The sequence below is a fragment of the Leopardus geoffroyi genome, chromosome B2 (genome assembly GCF_018350155.1).
Source record: "Leopardus geoffroyi isolate Oge1 chromosome B2, O.geoffroyi_Oge1_pat1.0, whole genome shotgun sequence".
NCBI lineage: Eukaryota > Metazoa > Chordata > Mammalia > Carnivora > Felidae > Leopardus > Leopardus geoffroyi.
Window position 1 is genome coordinate 106034287 of NC_059332.1, and position 26524 is coordinate 106060810.

The 26524-nt window shown below is 40.3% G+C and overlaps 1 protein-coding gene across 8 annotated transcripts in view; it reads right to left on the reverse strand.

Moving 5' to 3' along the window:
- Positions 1-26524, reverse strand: part of ROS1 (ROS proto-oncogene 1, receptor tyrosine kinase) — a 120613-nt gene that overhangs the window by 74928 nt on the left and 19161 nt on the right. For all 8 annotated transcript variants that reach the window (XR_006717517.1, XM_045499390.1, XM_045499388.1 and 5 more), the window contains 13 exons: positions 23881-24029; positions 23071-23209; positions 19635-19836; positions 18898-18974; positions 17439-17561; positions 17086-17270; positions 15821-15918; positions 11459-11955; positions 9797-10009; positions 8712-8822; positions 7310-7488; positions 4012-4203; positions 201-301 (listed from right to left, as the gene is read on the reverse strand). Coding sequence is in view for 7 of the 8 variants with exons in the window: in XM_045499390.1 (XP_045355346.1) it covers positions 201-301; positions 4012-4203; positions 7310-7488; positions 8712-8822; positions 9797-10009; positions 11459-11955; positions 15821-15918; positions 17086-17270; positions 17439-17561; positions 18898-18974; positions 19635-19836; positions 23071-23209; positions 23881-24029 (2266 nt within the window). In the remaining variant the exon portion in view is untranslated. The remainder of the gene's footprint in view (positions 1-200; positions 302-4011; positions 4204-7309; positions 7489-8711; positions 8823-9796; positions 10010-11458; positions 11956-15820; positions 15919-17085; positions 17271-17438; positions 17562-18897; positions 18975-19634; positions 19837-23070; positions 23210-23880; positions 24030-26524) is intronic.

Genomic DNA, 26524 nt, shown 5'->3' on the forward strand with positions numbered 1-26524 from the left:
CCCCATCACAGTATTCACCACATTCTACTGTCATTAGTTGTTTACAAACCTATCTTTCCCCACAAGCACAATGCCTGCAAAAACAGTGGGCAACTAGTAAGTGCTTATTGGAAGAATAATGAATGCTCATGCACTGTCACATAACTGAGGGGTAAGTCATTCTCATCCTCAACAGATTGTTTTCAAGAGATATTACTTACCTCCGCCCTCGAAGAACAGCTGTGTACAGGTGAATGCATTGACTGTCTTGAACCAACCAATACAGGAGTCCATCACTAAGGTCTAAAGTTAGAGCAACTACCTAAATAGAAAATAAGAAAATGAATCAAATACATGTTTGGAGGAGACTTTTGTGAATAAGTCACACTTAAACTATAGATTTCTCTTTAATGTCCTCTTTGGAATAATAAACTCGATAATTGTTACCTTTCGCTGAATAAAAAAATTATGTGAGAGGCCTATTCCTATGTAACTTGGATATAAACACAAGTTTCCTAAAAATCCTCAGAAGGCAGGGACTTCCACAGACCTAGCTCTGGTGGTTCTCAAAGTGTGATTTTTGGACCAGCAGCATCAGTAGCACCTGCAAAGTTATTACAAATTTTCAACCACACTCCAGGTCCTACAGATGTCCAGATGACATCTGAAAACCACTCCTTACTAATCTTTCTTTGTCTTTTTGTTACAGTCCATGCCTTAATTTTATGTCCCGTCATCCAGGAAAGGCCTGAGGAAAGACTCCTTCTCCTGTGAAATAGATTGCATGAGACAGAAGTTACAATTCAAGGGAACACTTTTGCTTTCTTTGGCTTTGTAGGAATTTTTCAAATAAGCTGAGATGGCCAGGTATATGACCTCAGAGTGGTGAAGTCTTTCTATAGCAGACCTAGAGGCTAAGAGAGATCAAGAATTAAAGTTGATGGCTACATCTCTAACAAAATTGCAAAACCTCCAGCTGTCATATAAATCACAGCCTCTGTCTTCAAGGAAACTCAGTCTACTCCTTACCCACAAAATAAAAAACAAAAAACAAACAAAAAACTATCTAGCAATCCTCAGCCTTTTGGGAGTTGAATCATGTCCTTGCCTCAGGCTAAAAGAAATTTATTGATTATTGTGTCAGTTAAAGTGAAATCAGGTTAATCTTGTTTCATTACTCATAATGAGATGCACTCAAGTTTTCTAAATCAAAAAGTCTGTTTTATCTCTTAAAAAAAGAATATTCTACAACTCCCTGTTCTAGAATACAGCAAACTATTCGAGTCATAGATAACATTCAGGTGTTGGGTCATTACCCAATTCCTTTGCATCAGTCATTTGAGCCCATATTTAAACAGAGCCAGAGGACATTCCATAAATCTTTGGTAACCACTGTTGTCTAATAACAGCCATGCCTTGGAAATGCCAACAAGGCATAACTATAAACTTGAGGTTTAATCCTGTGGTAACGTGCACTACATATATATATGAGCCCACCCGATCCATCAGATGTGGCAGCGGCTATCTTTTCACTTTAGATGAATGTCTCACTGCATTCTCCCTTTTAATCACACAAATATCAAGCCTTTCTATAAATAATTGGCTGTTTATTTTATTATACCTATTGATTGCACAGTATCTCATGGTTCCATGATAAATTTATGAGTAACATATGAAGGAACGAATGACAGTGAAATGAAGAGTTTTGCTCGGTGCAAAATACGTTACTTTCAAAACACCCACTAGCATTAATGGAGGCAGATGGGTAAGACATCAAACCATGGGACCAAACTATAGATTTGTACAAGCAGCACTCCCCAGCCTGTGAAGGATTTGGAGTGGGAATTTAAAGAAGGATGTGTTTCCCCACACATGCTGAGAAATCTAGTTTTCCACTCATTTACAAAAAAGTCCCTATGGCCACTGTAGAACTTTCCAGAGTGAACATTACTCAAACAACAAGATCAGAGCACTGGGGGACATTACTGACAAAGTCCCAGGAACAGACAGAAAGTTACTCTTGAGATAATATTTTTTTTTATCTTTAATATGCTTTTACAAAAATAAAAGTGCTTTCCCCCAGCACTTATAGAGACATAAAAAGATATACTTTTCCTATATTCAGACTCAAAGTTTCCAAAATAAAATTAAGGGATGTTTTCATTATTTGACAGAAATGATTAATCTCTGCGTAAATTTGTATTTCTTTTAGGGGAGTGTGGGTGGCTCAGTTGGTTAAGTGTCTGACTCTTGATTTCAGCTCAGGTCATGATCTCATGGTTTGTGAGTTCAAGCCCCATACGGGGCTTTACGCTGACAGTGCAAATCCTGCTTGAGATTCTCTCTCTCTCTCTCTCTCTCTCTCTCTCTCTCTTTCTTGCTGCCCCTTCCCTGCTCACTCTCTTTTTTTTTTCTTTCAAAGTAAATAAGTTAAACTTTAAAAAAAATGCCTGTGGAAAAAAAATTGCATTTATTTTAAATATCTGTGCTATAATCTGTATATACAACTGAAACTAATGTAATGTTCTATGTCAATTATATCTCAATTTAAAAAATAAATAAATAAATAAATAAATAAATAAATAAATAAATAAATAATTTTTAAAAATCCTAGAATTGGGGATCATGTGACTCAATAATTTGTTTATAAATGATCTGGTTTATTTATATTATGGGTGATTTATCTCTACTGGCAGAAAAAAAATGATTAAAACAATAAGAAAAAAATTAAGGAGGGGCGCCTGGGTGGCGCAGTCGGTTAAGCGTCCGACTTCGGCCAGGTCACGATCTCGCGGTCCGTGAGTTCGAGCCCCGCGTCAGGCTCTGGGCTGATGGCTCAGAGCCTGGAGCCTGCTTCCGATTCTGTGTCTCCCTCTCTCTCTGCCCCTCCCCCATCCATGCTCTGTCTCTCTCTGTCCCAAAAATAAATAAACGTCAAAAAAAAAAAAAAAAATTAAGGAATATCCTAGGTAGAAATAGTACGAGTGCTTTCTTTCTTTTTCATGCTTTGCTGTGATTTCTAAATTTCCTACAAGAAACACAAAATTCAGAAATTTATGAACAGGAAAGACAAAATTCAGAAATTTCAGATGATAGCTACAGGGTATCAAGAAGATAGGTATTGCTTGTAGAAGTTGAAGATCAAGAAAAATATGTTTTGCTTCTAGAAGCTGAGGAAGTAACATCTGTTTTAGAAATGCTCCTATATCAGGTGTGCTTTTCAGATTTAGTTGCAATAATAAGAGCTTAACCACTGAGTAGTTACCATGTGCCTCGCACTGTTCTCAGCATCTCACATTAATTATCTCATTTAATCTTTGCAACAACCGTAAGAGGTAGGACAATCGCTAACATTCCCATTTCTCAGACAAGGAAGCAAAGAGAAGTGAAATAATTGGTCTAGGAGTCACAGTTTCTAGAGCAGTCAGTACCCAAAATTGATCAAAGATAATAAAACATCTACTCATTACTCAATAAGAAGCTCTAAAATAGCCAATACAATTCCTGAAGATTATAAAAACAGTCAGAAATTAAAGTGCTTTGAAGTGCGGGTCCTTTCAAGATACAGCAACGTGTAAAAATCTCCATATTGTATCTTAATTTGTTTAATTATAATGACAATTAAATAAGACTTAGAAAAAATTTGGTTACACCAAGATCTTACTGTAACAGTATTTCCTTTCAGATTCTACCTTAACTATTCCCAACAAGCAGAAACAGTATTATATTTTTTTTAATTTTTTTTTTCAACGTTTATTTATTTTTGGGACAGAGAGAGACAGAGCATGAACGGGGGAGGGGCAGCGAGAGAGGGAGACACAGAATCAGAAACAGGCTCCAGGCTCCGAGCCATCAGCCCAGAGCCCGATGCGGGTCTCGAACTCACGGACCGCGAGATCGTGACCTGGCTGAAGTCGGACGCTTAACCGATTGCGCCACCCAGGCGCCCCCAGAAACAGTATTATTATCGTAACTATTCGATAGCACTATTTAGTATGGCTAAATGATCAGGTCTTATTTTTAAGTTGTCACCTTTTTCCCAGAAAACCAAGGCTGTGCCTGTATTACAAGGGAACTTTCTCCGTTTAGCCTGGTGCTTTCAACTGAGTGTAGTGTGGTCCAATAGAGATATCCTCCGACCGAATCTACCGCCATGTCGTTCACCGGCAACTTCACATGGGTCACAATGTCCGTGTGCCCTGTCAACAGAGACTGCCTTTGTATCTATAAAACATAATAGTAGGGTTGATTAATAATTTTCAAATGACATTGTCATTTCTTAATAGTGTGTTGCAGGGGCGCTTGAGTGGCTCAGTCGGTGAAGCGTCCGACTTCGGCTCAGATCATGATCTCGCGGTCCGTGGGTTCGAGCCCCGTGTCGGGCTCTGTGCTGACGGCTCAGAGCCTGGAGCCTGTTTCGGATTCTGTGTCTCCCTCTTTCTCTGACCCTCCTGTTCATGCTCTCTCTGTGTCTCAAAAATAAATAAATGCTAAAAAAAAAAAAAATTTTAATAGTGTGTTGCAATCGTTAGTAAATTGTTACATTCTTCCCACTGCGAATGTTTATTAGCACTGTATACTGGGTAGTGTGCAAAGCCTTGGGAGCAAAACAGTCATGGAAGCTGCCCTCGTTGAGCTTCTCTCTTTTCAGGACTCTAGGGAAAAAAAGGAGGCAAATTTACTTTGAATTAAAATACTTATTTTTCCTAATCATACATTTTCCTAATCATACAACACTGCTAGATAAGAATGTATTGGATACCAATTGCATTACTAGGTATTTATACAAAGGATACAAAGATGCCAATTTGAAGGGGCACATGCACCCCAATATTTATAGCAGTGCTATCAACAATAGCCAAATTATATGGAAAGAGCCTGAAAGTCCATCGACTGATGAATGGATAAAGAAGATGTGGTATATACATACAATGGATTGTTACTCAGCAATCAAAAAGAATAAAATCTTGCCTTTTGCGACAACGTGGAACTAGAGTGTATTATGCTAAGCAAAATAAGTCAGAGAGAGACAAATGTCATATGATTTCATTCATATGTGGAATTTAAGAAACAAAACAGATGAACATAAAGGAAAGGAAAGAAAAAAATAAGATCAAAGCAGAGAAGGAGGCAGCCCACACGACACTTTTAAAGACAGAGAACAAACTAAGGGTTGCTGGAGGGGAGGTCGGTGGGGGGGGAAAGCTAAATGGACGATAGGCACTAAGGAGGGCACTTGTTGGGATGAGCACTGAGTGTTGTATGTAAGTGATGAATCACTAAATTCTACTCCTGAAACCATTATTACACTATATGTTAGCCAACTTGGATTAAAATTTTTAAAAAGAGAGAGATATTTAAAAAAAAAGTGTATTTGATTAGACTCCTGGAGAAGATGTATACATCCTGATAAATGATGACGTCTCTCCTTGCTGCTTTTTTTCAGTATATTTCCCTGATATTAATTACTGCCATTACTGAGTACTTATTGGGTGTCAGGCACAGAACATTTTTATCTTGAAATATTAGCTTTTGTAACCCTAACATTATGCTTCTAAAGGATTTCTATCACAAGTTAACTAGGTTCAAGGAATTTAAGTAATTTTTACTAGAGTTAAACAGTTTTATAAGAGACAGAGAAAATACTTGAAACCAGTTTTTATATTCACTCTTACACTTCCTCCTTCAAAACTTCTTTTTTAACTATTTTTAAACTAATCAATTTTAGGGTGTATTCTCAGATTTACCCCACTCAACTCCATTCCACCTGCATATCACTGGCACTTATGAATTCAGACTACACCACATTGCTTTGCCTCTAAATACATTGCTTTGTATGCTTCTTCTATTATTTTTTTGAGGGGAGAGTGTAGAAAGAGGGAGAGAGAGAATCCTAAGCAGGCTCCATGCTGTCAGTGCAGAGCCCAAAGCAGGGTTCAAATCCATGAACCATGAGATCAGGACCTAGCCAAAATCAAGAGTCAGCTGCTTAACTGACTGAGCCACCCCTTCTTCTATTATTTATATATGTATTTTATCTCATCAAAAGAGCAAGGACAACGAGGGTTGGTTGCACAACACTGGACATACTAAAACCCAGTACATTTCATACAATAAATTAATTTTATTGTATGTGAGTTATGCCTCCTAAAGCTGATTTTTTAAAACAGATACATATCTACTATTAACTTTATATTCCCTACTATGCCTATCTTCATGGCTCCCAACACATTGGTAACAGATAAATGATTGTTGAATGAATAAATAAGTGGACAACAAGCACCCTCCTGATTAGAAAATGATTCCAGGACTGTATTTCTTGATCTTTCAGACCAGTATGCTCATCGCTAACCATCCCTCTCTTCAAAATGTACCACAACACGGACGTACACGACGTCTTCAGGTTGCATCCAGCTACACTCTCCATCCTCCCCACCCCACTCTATAACTGCGGAGGCTGGTGTCCATAGACTACACCAACTGGACTCTCACTCTCTGGCTTCCAGTGGCATGCAGCCAGTGGAAGTGAGGGCAGATCAGAGGGAAGAAAGAAAGAGGGTTCAGGTGCTTACTCCCCTAGGCCACTCCTTTCCAGAACATACCTTTTGACAGTGGCTGGGTTTCACGTCAGCAACTCCCATAGCTACAGCCCTTACCATGTTCTTCCCCCTTCGTCCCCGTGCCCCCATGTGCCTAAAGGTGGTTCTAACTTCCCACACTTACTAGCCCAGGGCATGTTTCACCATCCTTTGCTCATTTTCCTTAGCCCTCTCCACACCTTTGAAAATAGTCCCTCCATTGGGTTTCCTTCACTGGGTCTTTGGAGTATGCCATCTTCCTCCAGGGCACTGACCCACAGGTGAACATTTTAATATATTTAAGATATTATGGAGCACCTGGGTGGCTCAGTCGGGTAAGCACCCCACTTTGGCTCAGGTCATGATCTCACGGTCCGTGGGCTCAAGCCCCGCATCGGGCTCGGTGCTGACAGCTCAGAGTCTGGAGCCCGCTTTGAATTCTGTGTCTCCCTCTCTCTCTTCGTCTCCCCCACTCACACTCTGTCTCTCTCTCTCTCAAAAATAAATAAACATTAAAAAGTTTTTTAAAAAAGCTATTATTGAAAATATATAACTAGTACAACAAAGAGAGATATAAAGTTTTCTTTACCCATAAATCCTTTTTAGCTAAAAAGTGAGTATGTTTAGAGACAAATATTAAATAAATAATAGCATAGGTGGCACACAAGTATGAAAAACGACATGAAAACTCCCAGCCACTGAAGTGGTTGGGTATTGTTCTAGAGCATCCAGAATGCTGAGCTTTAACTTACCACATACGTCCTTCCAGCCCAGTAGAGAAATTGACCCAGCCAATCAAAAGCTAAAGCCCCTGCTCCTGCAATGTTGGGTATGCGATAATTCTCTGAGATATCCGTCCCATTCAGCAGCCACACATGAACATCACCTTTCGTGTCGCTGTAGTAGAGGCTGTTGTTATACCAGTCCATGTCTCAAAACAAAATGAATTAGTAGCAGTTATTTTTCATGTATGCCAGCATAAACATGGTGAGTCAGCAAATCACTCCTGTACCTCCACATAATTTGAAAGCACGTACTAATATGATATCCATTAGAACTACAGGGATCTATCAAGAATACTTCTATAATGTTATCTCAAAAGCTCAACCCCGGGGGACTAGGAAGAGGAATTGATATTCACCAAGCACCTCTCTTTGCCAAACATTGTCCCAGGCACTTTACGTATCTCACTTAAATCTGAAAACAAAGGTATGAAGTAGGAATTATCCCCATTTTTGACACGGGGAACCCAAGACTCAGTGAGATTATCTATTCTTCCCAAGGCCTCAAAGATAAAAATGGGGAGCCCAGAGTGAAGACAACCCCAAAGCATCATTCTTCGTACCATTACCATGCTACCTCCTAAGTCCAACTCCTACGTTGGTAAGAAATGCTGCTGTACTTTTAGTGGCCCAGCAAATAGATCAAATAAGTAATATAGTTATAGAAGGTGCCATCTGCAGGCAAGTTCACTGTTGCATCACCCTACAACGAAGACTTTTCCTTCATTCCGATGTGTTCTAGGCAAAATGACCCACTTCTTACTTAATATTCCTCTGTGTCAAGAAATTGTTTCTTACATTGTATTTAGAACTTCATGCAACCATGCCGAAAGTGCTTCAGTCTTACAGCAAACATAACAAATTACTTAAGTATAGCTGTTTTTAAGTGGAACCAGATAGGCTGTTACCATGAGACAACGTTGACAGATTCAAATACATTCAACGTTTATTTATTTTGGGGACAGAGAGAGACGGAGCATGAACGGGGGAGGGGCAGAGAGAGGGAGACATAGAATCAGAAACAGGCTCCAGGCTCTGAGCCATCAGCCCAGAGCCTGACGCGGGGCTCGAACTCCCGGACCGCGAGATCGTGACCTGGCTGAAGTCGGACGCCCAACCGACTGCGCCACCCAGGTGCCCCTCAAATACATTCAAATACATCAATAAATAGCCTCACCTTTTGTGAAATAATAAATAGCACCTATACCTGAGAACTGATATTTCTACACTGGCAGTGTAGTTCGCTGAATGTTTTTTCCTTTCATTATTGTCCTACTACCCAAACACTCAATTCTTTCAATGTATTGAAGAGAGTAGGAAGCCTTATAAGTAGAATCCTGACGTCCAAGCGAACAAGGGATTTGGTGTTTACCTGACACATTTCCTATATCAGAGGACAGGAACTCTCCTGGGCCAAAGCTATTTAATGGCTTACTCCAAAGCCCATCTTCTTTCACAGCCATGATAAACGGTGGTTCTGAAGCTGTTTGGGAAAAAGAAAAGAAAAGAAATACTGCAGAAGGCACACGTTTTAAGGGACACATCTTATACCCCAAGATTTCCTTTATAAAGTATAAGAATATCAACGTTTGAAAAACACTGTGGAAGGACATGAATGGCTACATGTGCCTAATAAAATTACCTATCATATTAAACACGTTTTGTGATTTTTGGATAAATAATTGAAGTTGAATGTGAAAAGAACTGTGTGGTGACATTGCCTCCAGAGCAATGTCATCGTCGTGGCACAATCCTCCTGCCCCGTTGGATATTGGTTGCCGTGATCCCATGCAGAGCACCCAAAAGCCACCGTGGTAACAATAGCAATACAAACATAAAAGTTATCTTTCCGTTTCCTTTTCAGCCAAGAGGATGGAATTCAGCATAATTCAGAGCCCCTCAACTTCTCTCACTATGACCTTCTGAGTTCCAGGGCTATTATCACTTAACAAACCACGAGAAAGAAGAAAGCCATAAAGAAGAAGAAACGATATTGTTTCCTCAAAAATATCTTGAAAAGTTTAAAATAACAATTTAGAAATGTAAATTCAATATCACACAATGCCTTATTTGCTTTCCTAATCCAGATAATGAACACATACTCAAGTGACAAATGCACCCTCATTCTAATTTCTTTACCACCCTGGAGGAGAGGAACTCTTAAGGACACAGAGAATAAGCCTATTTTGTCAGAATTACTCCCTAAATCAAGGATATTTTCAGTGTACGTGGGTGGCTCAGTCAGTTCAGCATCCGACTCTTGATCTCGGCTCAGGTCATGATCTCACAGTTCATGAGATCAAGCCCCACGTCAGGCTTCGTGCTGACAGCATGAAGCCTGCTTGGAGGGCTCTCTCTCCTTCTCTCTCTGCCTCTTCCCCACTCGTTTTCTCCCTCTCTCTCTCTCTCTCTCTCAAAATAAATAAACTTTAAAAAATAAAAAAACCGTTTCCTCACCTGGCACCAGAGTGGTGCCCACCAAGGGCTCCGACCAAGGGCCTGGCCCCTTGGGAGAACCGGCTCTCACAGAAACCTTGTATCTTGCAGCACTCTGCAGCTCAGGCACGTTAAGCACAGTCCCACTTATGTTAGAGAAAATCCGAGTGATTTCAGGAAAGTCCTCGGTTGATACTTTCACCTCATAAGTCCAGTTCTGCCAGGCAGAGGGGCCTAATGAGAAGAGTTAAACAACATTACTGACAAGGATGACATAGACAAGGGCAAACAAAAAATTGCCAGTAAATTCATCTACACCTTCATCTTGAGTGGAAGGGTAATTGGGCAGTTAAACCTGTTACCCCGACAGTCATCAGGGTTAGTCTCATGATATGACTAGGACACTGTCCATTCCAGCCACACCATAGCTTTTGCTCTGTCGAAGGAGACATCATTTCTAACCAATCAGAGTCAAGCTCAGTCGAAGCTAGATGTGTGGCTACGTAAAATTGTCAGGAGGGTGTTCTATAATACCGCTAAGTGTAACCAGGCTCCTAAAGAAAAAGCGTTTAATGATGAATCTCTACTACAACTCTCAGTGTTTGCATAGCACCTTCCTCTAGAAATCCAAACTATACAAGAACAAACAAACAAACAACAACAAAAACTTCCTATACGGCAGTTGAAATATACAGCAAACAGGCGTAGTTAGCTTTGTCGTAAGGTAAAAAATAGCCCATGTTTGCTAAATAGTCTAGAATCAGGAGTTGGCAAACTACAGCCCACAGGCCAGATCTGGCCCTCTGCCTGTTTTTGTAAATAAAGTTGTACTGGAACACATCCACAGTTCCTCATTTACATATCATCTATGGCTGTTTACACACTGTAACGGCAGACTTGAGTAGCTATGACAGAGACCATATGGCCCACAGAGCCGAACATATGTACTATCTAGTCCTTCCTTTACAGAAGAAGTTTGCCCACTTCTGTGCTAGATACTAAGTGTTCTACGTAAGCACCTTAATTTTTTTTTTCAATATATGAAGTTCATTGTCAAATTGGTTTCCATACAACACCCAGTGCTCATCCCAAAAGGTGCCCTCCTTAAGCACCTTAATTTAATCTGCATGACAATCCCACAGAAATATGTAAGTAACATTCTGGTTTTCCAGTAGTGGAAAACAACACATGGGCTGGTTAAGTAGCACGCCCAGGATCATTCTACTAATAAATGACAAGGCCCGCCTTTGAAACCATGTAGGCTGGCCCCAGAGCCCACCTGCTGACCCTCCATACACACCGCCTCTCTAGAGATGAAAGTTCAAGTTCAAAGAGCTTTAAGAAATTGCTCCAATTCATGTCAGGTCTAGATGGGTCCAAATCTCAACCCACCTTCTCTATCCCTCTGGCTAATACATTCACTCAGACCACAGTGTCAGTGCCTGGCCCCTGGGTGACATTCAATGAATGTGCAAACTATTCTGTTGGGATATACATGGTGAATACAGAGATCCTAATAATAAATGCAGAACAAATGTATAAGCACTTTTTCTGGAGTTAAAAAGCATTTCTGGTTGATGACTGAATAATCACCTACGGGTTCTCAAAATTGAGTGGCATGTCAAGCAGTTCAAACTCTCCTTCCATCAAGGCCAGAAACCACACTGGGGAGGGGGTACTCACTGGCTCCTATGGCGAGGGCAGGGGGTTTCCACTGAACCAGGGCCTGGTGGGAGCCAAAGAGCACGGAGAGCTGCTGGGGGCGGCCCGGCATGGGGTGCGGCTGGGCATAGGAGCCAAAGATGACCAAGTTCCCAAATCCAAACTCTTCTATGTGACTCAGGTCACATCCCACGATGAACTCATTGAAAGACAAAGAGTCTTGTTGGAAAACAGCCTTGCCATCTGTGACAAGGAAGTCATTGTTTTCACAAGCAAAGCTCTTCACATCGGCAAAGGAGACATGAGCTAGGACAGGATGGGAAGCAGAGCCGTCCAGAAACGTTGACATGAAGACACGAGCGGTGTCATTGAAATAAATGATTCGTTTGGACTGTGGCTTCACTGCAAAGTCCTTTAACGTGCAACTCTCCACAATACGCAGGGCTTCTGAGTCCCGACCAGATGGCACAGGGAGATCTACTCTATAAATGCCGTCTTTCAGGAGATAAAACACGTACCTGACATAGGAGCAAAAGAAGCCGGGTGTGATCCAATGCAAGGGTGAGGGTAACACTTTGTCCTGTTGTGCAGTCAGAACCTCTGATCTTACCAGTCACTGAGTCCAGGGTGTCCCAAGGTGCAAAAGAGTAAAGGTATTTACTAAAGATACGCACTATTCATTTAAGTTAGAGGCTGAAACATTGCAAAATTTCAGTCTCACTTAACAATGCTTTGTCTCTAACCATATATGTGACTTTCTAAGGAATCAGAAAATTTAAGAGCAGAAAGGGTCTTTAAGATTTTCTAATGAAGCCTACTTTTTTTTTATGTTTAATTATATTTTGAGAGAGTGCAAGCAGGGGAGGGGAAGACAGAGGGGGACAGAGGAAGCAGGCTTTGCACTAACAGCAGCAACCCCCATGTGGGGCTCCAACTTGCGAACCACGAGATCACAACCTGAGCCCGAGTCAGACGCTCACCTGACTGAGCCACCCAGATGCCCCCTAATGAAGCTTACTTTTAAAGGAAAGCATATTATATAAAAATTACATGCCCACATGTGTTATTTATTGTAAAACACTTTTCTCCATAATGCATATATTCTTAAATCTAATTCTTTCAATAAATTTTCCCATGCATTGTGAATGATAAAATAAAGCAAAAATGTTTAACCTATTTTAAAGCCAGTTATTATTTTGCTATAAATATCTTATAGTATATAAATATAATAGTAAAACTACTTTGCATTTTGGAGTAGACTAAGTTTTTTTTTTTTAATATTTACAGTTGAGTGGGGCAATAGAGCTACCATTTTACAAATCATAAAGATTAAAACCCCACAAGACAGCAAAACAGCTGGGATGGACCACCCAGCAGTTAGGAGAAGCCAATGGAAATCTCATGGCAACAGTGAAGGTGAGTTTTTAATAATAAAAACACCACCAAAATATTTCACTGATAAACCAAATCTGTAAATAGAATTTGAACTAAAACATAAAACTATTAATTTGGATGAAGCTAATTTTGAATGTGTGATCATGGAGACAGATGCTAACAAAAGTATACTTCTGCTTAGTAAATCTTTCTTATCACAACCCTGTGGATTGACAGGATTCCAACATTTCATCACAACTGTCCAATCATTTTCTTTGTCCTATTCAGTCCCGTTCTTGTTCTCCTTGATGGCTGTCCCAAATCTTTATCAATATGCTCCACTCCTGTGCTAGAATAATATCTGAGATATAAACTCCACGCTGAGATGTTAACCTATGTTTCTTGTCTTAAGAAAGGGTTGTAGCGGGGCGCCTGGGTGGTTCAGTCGGTTAAGTGGCCGACTTCGGCCCAGGTCATGATCTCCCGGTCTGTGAGTTTGAGCCCTGTGTCGGGCTCTGTGCTGACAGCTCAGAGCCTGGAGCCTGTTTCAGATTCTGTGTCTCCCTCTCTCTGACCCTGCCCCGTTCATGCTTTGTCTCTCTCTGTCTCAAAAATAAATAAACGCTAAAAAAAAAAAAAAAAAAATTTTTAAAAAGAAAGGGTTGTAGCAGGCAAAAAGCAGAAACAACTTGGCTCTTAACTGCCTGCTTTTGTTTACCAAATTCAAAGCTATTAAGGGAATATAAAGGGATTTCAGGGTAGATAAGAGGAAGATTTGGCATGAAGATTACAATCCTTGTACTGAAGTAAAGAGGAGTGTGGGTCTTTAATACTCTTTGCCACTTTGGAGGGGAAAGAAAAGAAAGTGAAAGTTAACAGAGCTGGGGTGTGTGGGGGGGAGGGGGGAAGAAGGCAGAGGTGAGAAAGAGAAACAGGGGTGGGGAAGAAGGGAAGAAGTTTAGAAGCCTCAACGAGTGAATAATTCACTGGTGCAAAATAACAACATAAACCATTCTTTAATGCTTTTTTTTTAATGTTTATTTTTGAGAGGGAGAGTGGGGGAGGGGAGAGGGGGACAGAGGATATGAAGCGGGCTCTGCGCTGACAGCAGAGAGCCCGATCCAGGGCTTGAACTACTGAACTGTGAGATCATGACCTGTGCCAAAGTCGGACACTTAACAGACTGAGCCACCCAGGAGTCCAAAGGAAACCATTTTTAATGCCAGGAGAATAAATGATTTCACACATTTGGAGTTCCTTAGGAACATCACAAACAAAGTGTTGCTGAAAGTTATATCCTGATTTTTACAGAAACCCTATTATTGTATAGGGAGATGATTAGAAGACAGACATTGGGAGCCAAGTACTGGTCCCATTGCAAAAGAGCCGTGCAATCTTGTGTCATTACTAACCTGTGCCTTACTTTCCTATCTGTAAACTGACATAGCGAAAGTACCTACTTCATAGGGATGAACAAGAACTAAATGAATTTTTGGAAGTAATACACTCAGAAGCACATACTAAGTGCCCAATTAATATCAATTATCGTTAATATTTCTAGTCACATTTCAAAATCTAAGCACAAAACAGTTTTATCCTAATGGAAAAAAAAAGAGCCACCAAAAACCTCACTAAGATGAATTTTGAGTGATTGATGTAATGGGTGAATTTTATTATCCTTATTACATTTATTATACGTAATATTATAAATATAATAATATAATATTATTACACATAATAGTATAAATATATTTATTATTATTTTAGTAGATGAAGTTTATTTATAAAATGAGGCTTTCTGTGTAATTGCCAGCAACAAAGTTCCATTTCATAGGATCTTAGACTTTTACGAATGAGAAAAATAATATTCAGGGAATCCAAAAGACTTATCCTACATCACAGTGTTTTTCAAACACATTCTTGAATTCAGTGATTCATTCAATCCTAAGATAAAATAAGTAACTAGTAAAGTACGAACAAATATGAATAGAAAACTTGATTTCAGATCAACCATGAGCAACCTTTGTTTTTAAGAATGTCAATTCATGAAAAATAAAAAGCGCCTTGGGCTATATACTTTGTTTTCATTCAAAACGAAAACAATTTTACTCCTACAGGAAAGAAAAAAAAAAGTAATCTTACAAACATTGGCCTTGCTTATTGTTATTAACCTGTTATTATCCGGTCACATTTAAGAAATAACATTCACAAAATAATTTTCTGTGTTTGCATCCTTCACATTTATGTGCATTTGGAGATCACAACATATATTCACAGGGAATACCTCATGTCATACTCAAAATAACCCAACTGGGCCAGCATTGTTATCATCCACATATGAATAGATAAACGAAAAGTTACTTGCTACAAGTTGTACTGCAATTTAAGGAGGACAGCTGAGCTAAAATGTGTCCATTTCATTTGTGGGGGAAAAATAGATATTTATAGCAGGAAATTTTTCCTTGTTATTAACCATCAATACCTGTGTCCTTGTTATTAACCATTAATACCTGTGTTATTAACCATCAATACCTGTGATAGCAGCTATCTTGGAAAGCCAGTTTCTGATAGGTGTGAGAACCAGACCAGAGAAATGAATTGGTGTTGAATTGCTCAGCAAAAGAAACAGTACGATGAAAGGAAGCAGTCAGAAAGGACTTCCCGCGGGGAGTGTTGAGGGGGCAAAGGGACCCGGAGTCATGCCATAAAGTGACAAATCCAGGACTGGAATCTATCCCTGAGTCCCCCACAAGAGGTCTTTCCCATATACCCATATTTTACCGTGAAGGAGAGGAAAATCTACTCAACTTGAGAAGTTGTAGTTCAAGTTTGCAAGAAATTTCCTCGTGGCTCTATAAAAGGAAAACTTTGCCTAAAATTATATTTTATTTTATTTGAAATAAGATCTATAGATTGGTTCCTCTAATTCTATGATGTTTCATTATCAAGCAAGTTTCCCAAAGATTCTTGCCAAGGAAGAGAATCCATCATCATAAGGTTAACACTTACCCATTGTATGAATCAGCCACAATTTTTTGAGGTGTGGTAATTGACGGAGGAGTAATTTCCTCAGTGTTTGAGCAGTTCTCTAAATCACAGGTGTATACCTAGAGAATCAAGCATGCATCAGTATAGATCAGTGTCTGTCTATGTTCAGTTTGGCAACAAGTATTTCTTCTTTTATTTTTTCACTGTGTCCCCTACCCCCACACCCTCTCTAACAATAAGTATTCCCGAGCATCTGTTCTGTGCTTAGAATTTACTAGTCACCGATCACTTTTCAAAGTATAAAAAAGAAAAAAAAAACCTTAAAAGTCAGTTTTATATCCTATATCCTAATGAGTGTGTATCCTGTTTACATCAATGAAATACAAAAACCTATTTTTCTGGCTTGTGGAAGCACTCAACTACTTTTTTTAAGATTTTTTTTTTATTTGAAAGAGAGAGAACACAAGCAGGGGAGGCAGGCGGGGGGAGGGGGGAGAGAGAGAGAGAGAGAGAGAGAGAGAGAGAGAGAGAGAGAGAGAATCCTAAGCAGGCTCTACACTTAGCTCAGAGTCCAACACAAGGCTCAATCCCATGACCCTGGGACCATGACCTGAGCTGAAATCAAGAGTTGGACACTCAACCAACTGAGCCACCCAGGCACCCCAGAGATTTTTAAGTAACCTGTACAGCCAACGTGGAGCTTGAATTTACAACCCCAAGATCAAGAGTCACATGCTCGACTGACTGAACCAGTCAGGCACTCCTCAACTATTTTTTAATATTTAAGCTAAATCCAAGTTTATGGGCTTCCAGCAATGGTGATTGTAATAAGCTTGTCCCTTTGAAATAAGGAAACTTGAAAACATCAAGTGTGTCTCCTTAAAGATTTCAGTTATACTGTATTTTCAGAAACCTACTAAAGTTATCCCTGGCTATTGTCTAATTTAAACTGCCTGCAGTTGATTTTAATCATGATTGGTAGTCTCACCTAGTGATAGCACAGAGACCACCACTCTCTTATGGAAAGTGAGTTATCACAAATGTAATAAATCCGTGGCTCTAAAAAATCACAAATAAAGATGACTTAAAGGTAGGTCAGGATTAGTCCTAGGTAAATTCTAGACCCGCCTATAGACCAGATCTGTGATTCATTGCTAACCCAGCGTCTAGAACATAGCAAATATTCAGTGAGTATTTATGGAATGAATTATGTTTACTTGTAAATATACCGAGAAATGCATGTGAGTGTCAATATCTAGCTGTTCACTTTAAATTCTCAGACTAACCCGTTCATCCATGATGAAATACATCCTCTGATAAAGCCAGTCTACGGAGATGGAAGAAATTAATCCTGAGCCTCTGTAAAAAATTCTCAGGTCAGACACATCAGACATGTTGGCAGCCTCCTTCACCCATATGAGAGTTCCTTCAGAGAAATACACAACTTGCTGGTGGACATTAATCGATATTCCTAGAAGAGCCATGCAAATACATGTCTGTTACTATACAACAACCAGGAAAAAAAAAGTACGTGACAGAAAATGTATTTCTTTTCATTTTTAATAAGGAGATCATAACAGAAGTCAGTCTGGATCTTTTTTTTTTCACACTAAGGGAACATTTCTTTCATTATACTGACCTGTAATATTACTGTATATAGCATCTGAATGAAGGCAATGTGCTTCATCTACCAGATGTTTTAAAGATCTCTTTCTTAGAGAAGATTTTCTGGATAAAAAGAGCCACTGTTCCTCTTCTTGAACTAAAACAATAACACGATTTACAGACAGACCAACCATATACACATTGACACACACGCAAAAGAACCTATTACCATCCTTCAAAGCAAGACAACTAATGCTTGAAAGAGGCTGGTCAGATTTTTGTCTGAAGACACTGGGACATTTCAACGGCAGTACAAATCACATTTAGTCCATGATGAGGGGAGCGAAGTACAATGTCAATCAAGTAGGATTTATACATATGTGCCCCAGAGGGCCCCCAGAATAAGATCACATAAGGGATCACCGTTTTCAACAGCCTTGCCCCAAGTAGGAGCTCAGCTCGTTACCCCCAGCCATGAGAATGTGACTGCTTGGTGGAGGTGGGCCAGCCCAGGCCAGACTGGCTTGTTGCATAACACCAGACAGACATTGCTTGTCTCTTTCTTCTTCAATGATCTCTCCCTTTGAGGCCAGAGAGAAGTCCTTAGAGCAATGAAATCTGAGGACTGCAGAGCTCTGCTTGACGTCCCACTCAACTGGAGACTGATGCCGTGTGCGTCGACGAACACTTTTAGGGCAATTAATAAAAGTTATGCAATAATTGCAGTAACAACAACCTCAAGCCTGTTCTATATTTAACTCGCCCTTTGGATGCTTCTTGCATAACAGAAATGTCTCTCCTTTCCTAGAGTCCGGTAACAGCCAAAAAACCAAAGGCCAGCGATAGATGACATTGAATACACACTGGCATAGATGCGTGCAGACAATTCATTATTGTTTTTCCCACACGGGCCTCATACAGGAAGTACTCAATCTCTCAAGGCAATTGTTGAAATGCCAAAGTGAAAACAAAAATGATACTGGCAAAAAAATAACAAAAGTTAATTTGGTAGATTGAATATTAAAAATGGTAAAATGTCAATTATTAAATCCAGATATATTTTAAAACCTTAAGGAGAATGGAAGAAACAAATATCTGATATGTATTCATTGATGATACATAATATGAAACGGGGTTGAGGGCAAAAAGATTATATGTGTCCCTAAGTATCTAAATATGAGTCACAATCACTAGTGATTTCATCTGAAACTAAGGATTTGCTTGAGGCCATTTTTTTATCCCTAAATTTTTCATTCTAAGTTTTAAACTTCTAAATTCTGACTTAAGAACATGGGTCTCATAACTTCCTTCTGTTTGCCAAATAAGGGGATTCATTTAAAACCGAAAGCTTACCAAGTGCCAAAAGACAGTGTTTATTTGGGCAGAAGAGGTGGGGTTCTTGGGCTCCACCAGATGACCCCGGACTCTGAGCGCTGAACCCACCCTTGCCACCCCTCAGTTCCAAGTAACAAAGGAGCATTCCCAGGCTGTACCTGCTGAGGATGGAGTGGTAATACTAGATTCTGCTTCTGGCCCCTCACCAACTTCATTTACTGCTGCAATGGAAAACCTATTCCAAAAACAATTTGGAGAGATGTGTTTCACATGGCATGGTGTGAACATGAGATAAAAAGAGAAGGAGCAATATTTCTATTTAAAGAACAATGTGGCAATGCATGTATCTAGTTTCTCGGTACCACTGCTCAGCCCTGAAACGACCATCAATCACATCCTTATTTGCATTCCCCGTAGACCAGGTCAGGGTCACAGAGGTCAAAAGCTGAACTCTGCTATCTACATGACCCCCATTCCTACCCTAATTTAAAGAGGTGTTAGTAAATGCTAGAAAAGCTAACAGTAATAAAATAATCTCCCTAACGATTAATAAAAAAAAAAAAATAATAAAGCACCAGTAATAGAATTTCACCTCCTTACTTTTTTCATGTTGGATTAAATAAAGAAATGGTATCATGGTGTATACGGTGTCTTTATTAGTGCCTCTTTATAAGGATCCTCTGAATATAATAGAAATACTTGAGAATGTTTTTGCTTAGGACACTGTAATCTAACACACAAACTTGAGGAAAGCTACAAGAACTTCAACCCAACAGCACAAAGTCAAGGGGAGTTCTCCAAATACATTTAAACAACTTTGGGGCCATATTTCTTCAATAATTACTATGCCTGCAGCCATGCTGGCTACAATTACCTTGCACCACTTAATTCTTACCTGTAGGTGGTGTTTGGTAGAGTGGAGTAAAACTGGAAACTGGTTCTCTGTGTCCCTGAATCTAGTTGTTGATTTTTGCTGATCAGCCTTAAGTTATAACCCAAAATAGGTCCTCCCGGGAATTGTGGTGGAGCCCAACTGACTTCCACAGTGTCGGGACTTGAGCTCTCGATATTTCTGATGGAAGGAGCAGTTTCCGGAACTGGAAGAAGTAATGGTGACATGGTGAGCAGGAAAATTACAGGCACAAATTTAAATAGGATAGGAAAAAAGTTTTGTGTTTTGAAGTGTAAATTAAATATTTGTATTAATATTCAAAGTAAGTGATAGGAGGTGGTAAGATATCTATGAGCTGCGACTCTTGATCCCTGAATGAGACCAGTTAGCTACTTTCCTGAGGGACTCTTTCAAGTATTATTTTCCTTGCATCTCCTTTATGAAATAAAATTAAATGTGGAGGTACGTAAATAGGAGAAATGTTCTGGAAAAAAATTATCAAAAATCTCCGGAGAGCTGAATGAATTGAAACTGTAGGGTGGTGCCCGGTGCGGGAGGAGAGGAGAAGCTATAATAAAACAGAAGTCAATGATTAACGTGAGTTGGAAGAAGTAAGTCCTGGGCCTTCTCACTCAGGAGAGTGCTATAGCCTGACTAGTTCCAGCTGAAGATACAGGTTCAGATAAGCAAAATTTAGAACAGTGTGCTTCCCTCTTGCTGGCCTCAGCTGTGCTGGCCCAGACTGTATGTTCCTTACCCCAGCTCCCAGGGTCCCTTGGAATCCAAGTTGACTGTGTTTAAGGCAGGACCCTCTCCCTTATGAAGGATTCAAGGAACATGCGTGAATTAATTAAGCATTCACTCACAGACTTTAGAAGCTATCTAAGTAGCAAAGAGCAGAAGGAAAAACAAATGATCTAACAGCCTATCTGCCTTCATGCCTCCACCTACTTCTCGTAACTCCCACCCCTGAAACCACACTCTTTTATTTCCTCTTCCCAGAGAAAGACATACTCTGATGTCACTTTGTTCTTGTGTAGACTTCGCTCCCTCTGAACACGTTTGGCAAATGCTCTGCATCACTCCTGACTAATGAGAGTTGGTAGAAATAAGACAGTTCAACCCTCACAGTGGATGAGTTTTTAAAGGGCCTGTTAATTGATCTCTTGGCCTTTCTCTGATACAATTCCTCCTCAACTCTCAGACTAATCTTTGAAAAACACAAGCCTCATTGTGTCCACTCCTCTGCTCCACGCATTCAGTCACCTTGGTGAGCAGAGGGGTACAAATCATCTTTCACTAATCAGAATCAGGATGTCAAAAAACCTAATTCATTAGGGTCAATGCTCAGACATGATCTGCTTCGCTTTGAGCAAGTTAGATGCCACCTACATGGTGAGCTGTGATTCTTGTCCAAATCTCTCCCACAAAAATCCTCCCCAAAAGGCTGGTCAGGTTGGGCAAGATAATCCCTGACTAATAACAATTCCACTTGGTTAAGAAATTATCTTCAGGGGCGCCTGGGTGGCGCAGTCGGTTAAGCGTCCGACTTCAGCCAGGTCACGATCTCGCGGTCCGTGAGTTCGAGCCCCGCGTCGGGCTCTGGGCTGATGGCTCAGAGCCTGAAGCCTGTTTCCGATTCTGTGTCTCCCTCTCTCTGCCCCTCCCCCGTTCATGCTCTGTCTCTCTCTGTCCCAAAAATAAATAAATGTTCAAAAAAAAATTAAAAAAAAAAAAGAAATTATCTTCATCAGGGCACCATCTAGAATCATACATTTCCCATCAAGAAAAGAAGAGGGCCATGAAGCATGAAACACAAAACAGAGACCTGTAAGTTTTAACGTGGCTAGAAAAGTGAGAAAGAATCGAAGAATAAGGCGCTATCCACGAAAAGGATACCCAGTGTGGGTCCAGAATACCTGGAGGGCATGAGAGCTTACAAATCCAGAAGAAAGGCCCAGAAATGGAAAGCAAAATTTGCCTTCTTCATTATTTTGATTTGACTAGCCATGCGCCCTGGATCATGCTATCTCTCCAGCATCGGAAAATGCTCCAGCGCTGTTAGGATGCATGAGACACCAGTTTGAACAAAGAAGCATCCATGTATTCTGCTCTGCCTGGGAACATTTCCAATACTGTCCTAGGCCAGTGTCTGACCTGAGGTTCTGAGGATGGTCAGGGAATAATCAGCAGGGGTGGCCACACACAGCCTAAAATCTGATCAACAGTAAGAGGGCACTAGTCAGGGAAGGGGAAAAATTCCTCAACCAGCTTCATCAGCTGTCCAGCCATGCTTCCGGGCATGGCCTAGTTCAGTGTGAGGCTCTTTGCACACTGCCAAATCTCCAGAACTGAGGCGTAGGGACATCTACCATCTGCCTGGAGTAAGCCCCCCAGGTCCATTCAGCTAACCCTGCAGGTAAAGGCACCAGACAACTCTCCTTCATTGTCCGTCCCAGGCATTTATCCCCCTGAAATGCTCTAAGCTTGAATCCTTTTCCTGGTGTGGAAGTCACATCTTCAAAAGAAGAAATCAGAAACCGCTCCAAAAACTGTGCTATTTTTTTTAAAAAATCATGTCTGTTAAAATATTAAAGTATTATCATAACCTCCATGCTGGTCACACTACGTCTGTGCTTTCAAATCTCTCTCATTCCCTCGATTCATTCTATGTGTAGTTGACAAAATTACCTTTTTTAAGAAGCATGTGAAGCAATTACTTCTCTGCTTTAAAACCATCCTTAACTCTCAGTGGCTTATTGAGGTTTATACTGACTACCTTATTTAATACCTGATGTCCTTCACCCCATGTCCCATTTCCAAATCCCTAACAGACAGACCCTGTTCAAAATGTTCCTCTTACCCAGGCGCCTGGGTGGCTCAGACAGTTAAGTGTCTGACTCCTGATTTTGACTCAGGTCATGATCTCATGGTTTGTGAGTGTGATCCCTGCATCGAGCCCAGCGTGCAGCCCCTCTAGGAGACCCACATGGAGCCCTGCATGGGGCTCCAGGCTGAGAGCATGGAGCCTGCTTGAGATTCTCTCTCTCCCTGTCTCTCTGCCCCTCCCCCAGTCTCTTTCAAAAATAAATAAATAAAATTTTTAAAAAATGTTCCTCTTACCATAGTACACAGCACCTTCCCAATTACAATCTACTTTCCTTATTTATTATGTTTACTCCTTAGAGTTATGTCTCCTCCTCCAAAAGGTGAGCAGCACAAGAACAGGGAGTTCTGTATTGACCACAGAGGTACAGGGAGCACCTAGAGTGCCAGTTGATCCCAGAGGTATAGCGACTTGACACATAGTGAAGTACTCAGTTACTGAACGGATCGATTGATGAAGGAATCATTTATTTCGTTATTTAAAATAAACACAAACCAAACTAAAACTTTGGAATAATCTCCTCATTTCATAAGCAACACAGGTGCACCATACCTCCGTAAGGATGAGTCCTGTAACTGGGACTTGGCAGAGAAGACAGCTGTAGCTGGGCTGTGAGGATCCAGACCACTCGAAAAATATACTCAGTGAAGGGATGCAGGGATTCTACTGTGTATGAGAGCTTGGACACAGCCTACATCAATGAGAGATTAATAGCATTTACAGAATCACCACCGCACGGTGCGACTCAAGAACACAGATTAGTTTGTAAAAGATGCATGACTTTTTTGGCTATGGGGTGACCCAGGGCCCGTCAGACCAGGAAAAAACAGAGGCCTGGAGCTTAGAGCTGAGCCATCCAGATGTCAGTCGACATGATTCACACCAAAAGTCCCTCCTTCTTCAAAATTGCAAAACTATGGATTCAGCCCTCTTCCATGTACCTCAAGGTTTTACTTTACCTTTTCTATGTTAATATACTTAGTGTCTTGGGATTATTCTCTGAACTTGCTTATGCTTGCTTTCCTAAAAGGGACAGTTCTAAGTGACCTTCTTGCCCTCCCTCCTAGTTGGAATCACTGTGGGTGGGATGGGCAGATAAGGATCAATGTTTATGAGTATTGAGTATGTGATGTTGTGCTGAAGGAACAAAATATGTGTCTAATAATATGTTTTCTTCTAAAATAAAGGATTTAGCATCAACGTGTGGGAGTACTAGAGATTAAAATTCATCTAATCCAACCACTCACATTATACTTGAATCTTCTCCAAAATGTCTTTATGCCTATAATATATGCAGTAATTTGGCACTTCTAATAATTTGGAAAAAAAAATCTGTGTATGTACATAGGCAGCTTTTCACACCTCAGTATAAGTCCAGCTTCCAGGAAGTTGTGCGTATTTCCACTGAATGATGTATTTTACTCCAGAGATGTTGGCAGATTTCCATCGTAACATCACACTATGGCTTCCAATGGAAGAAGCAAAGGGTGCTGTGGGGAGGTCTGCATTTTCTGGGGAGAAAGGAAGATTTCATTCGCCATGCACCTCTGTCTGTCATATCAGAAGAAAGGGTGTCCGTTTCATCTAATGCTCTCAGGACTCTCTTGTTACAACTACATCTTGCCACAAAAACCCACCTGAATAATAAAAGATGCATATAGTCAACTGGTTAATATTCTGAAAATCAGCTAATCAGTCTGGCGTCTTGTTTTCCCCATAGTAGTCATTAATATGTTTTGTTTTGTTTTGTTTTTTACAGGCAAGGACCATGGAGTGTTCTGAGAATGTCCAGTTTTCTCTTACTAAACCACTTCCTTCTAGGTGAGGGGGCTGGGTGCCAGGAATATGGTACATAACAGAACGATCCACTGTCCCAGAACGTGTATCCCAATTCACACTACAATTCTCATTATTGCTCATCTTGTCAATAAATCATTTTTAGGGGCGCCTGGGTGGCTCAGTCGGTTGAGCGGCCAACTTCGGCTCAGGTCACGATCTCGCGGTCTGTGAGTTCGAGCCCCGCGTCGGGCTCTGTGCTGACAGCTCGGAGCCTGGAGCCTGCTTCGGATTCTGTGTCTCCCTCTCTCTGACCCTCCCCTGTTCATGCCCTGTCTCTCTCTGTCTCAAAAATAAACATTAAAAAAAATTTTTTTTTAAATAAAAATTTAAAAAAATAATAAATCATTTTTATTTTTTTAAATTTATTTTTGAAAGAGAGGGAGACAGAGACAGAGCATAAGTGTGGGAGGCGCAGAGAGAGAAAGGGAGACACAGAATCTGAAGCAGGCTCCATGCTCCAAGCTGTCAGCACAGAGCCCAACGTGGGGATCAAACTCACAAACCGTGAGATCATGACCTGAACCGAAGTCAGACGCTTAACGGGCTGATCCTCCCAGGTGTCCCAGTAAGTTATTTTTATATGTACAAGTAGTTGTACTCCAAAGGATTCTATATTTAGTTGTTCTATAATGTAAAATATTTTGTGTCTTCTAAACATTAGTAACATCACAACTGGCAACACACATTTATTGGTGCTACTTTCAGGCACTGTACAAGGGGCTAGAATTTGGAATGGTATGTTCCCCAGGGCTGAAGTTATTTCACTTTACTTTTTCTATTTTCCAAAATTGTGACTGATTTACTACTTGAGCTTGCTTCCCCCCCCCCAATTATTTATTGTGTAAAATACACATGACAAAAATTTACTGTCTTAACATTTTTAAGTGTGTTCAGTGGTATTAAGTACATTTATATTGTTGTGCAACCATAACCACCATCCATCTCCAGAACTCTTTTCCTCTTGCAAAACTGAAACTCTACCCATTAAACATGAACTTCCCATTCTTTACCCCCACCCGCACCCCCGCTTCTGGCAGACACCATTCTACTTTCTGTCTCTGTGATTTTGAATACTCTGATCCCTCACATAAGTGTCATCAAACACTATTTGTCTTTTTGTGACAGGACTGATCTCACTTAACATAATGTCCTTAAGAGTCATCCATGTTGAACATGGCATCCTTGCCTTGTTCCTGACCTTAGAGGATACAATTTCTTTTTTTTTTTTTTTTCCAACGTTTATTTATTTTTGGGACAGAGAGAGACAGAGCATGAACGGGGGAGGGGCAGAGAGAGAGGGAGACACAGAATCGGAAACAGGCTCCAGGCTCTGAGCCATCAGCCCAGAGCCTGACGCGGGGCTCGAACTCACGGACCGCGAGATCGTGACCTGGCTGAAGTCGGACGCTTAACCGACTGCGCCACCCAGGCGCCCCTACAATTTCTTTTATAAAAAAATAAATAATCACTACTCTGATTGAGAAAACATAATAGTCAATTTCCTTCATTTTTAAGGCTGAATAGCGTTCCATTGTATGTATGTATCAAAGTTTGCTTATCCATTCCTCCATCAATGGACACTTGGATTGCTTTCATGTTTTAGCTATTGTGAATTCAATAAGAAGTGGATAGATAGCATCGGTGTATAAATATCACTTCATGACCCCGCTTTATTTTGAGTATATACCCACAAGTGGAATTGCTGGATTATATGGTAAATCTATTTTTAATTTTTTAAGGAACCACCATGCTGTTTAGCACAGAGGTTATGCCATTTTACATTGCCACCAACAATGCACAAGTGTTCCAACTGCTTCACATCCTCATTAACACTTTTATTTTTCTGGATTTTTTTTTTTTGAGAGTAACCATTCTAGTTTTAATTTGCATTTCCCCAATTGTTTAGTGATGTTGAGTATCATTTCCTGTGCTTATGGATCATTTGTGTATCTTCTTTGGAGAAATATCCATTCAAATCCTCCACCTATTTTTGAATTGGGTCATTTGGTTTGTTTTGGTTGTTAAATTTTAAGAGTCTCAATATATTCTGGATATGAATCCCTTATCAGATATATGATTTACAAATATTTTCTTCCATTATGTTGTTGCCTTTTTGCTCTCTAGACAGTGTCTATTGATGCATATTTTTTTAATTTTACTGAAGTCC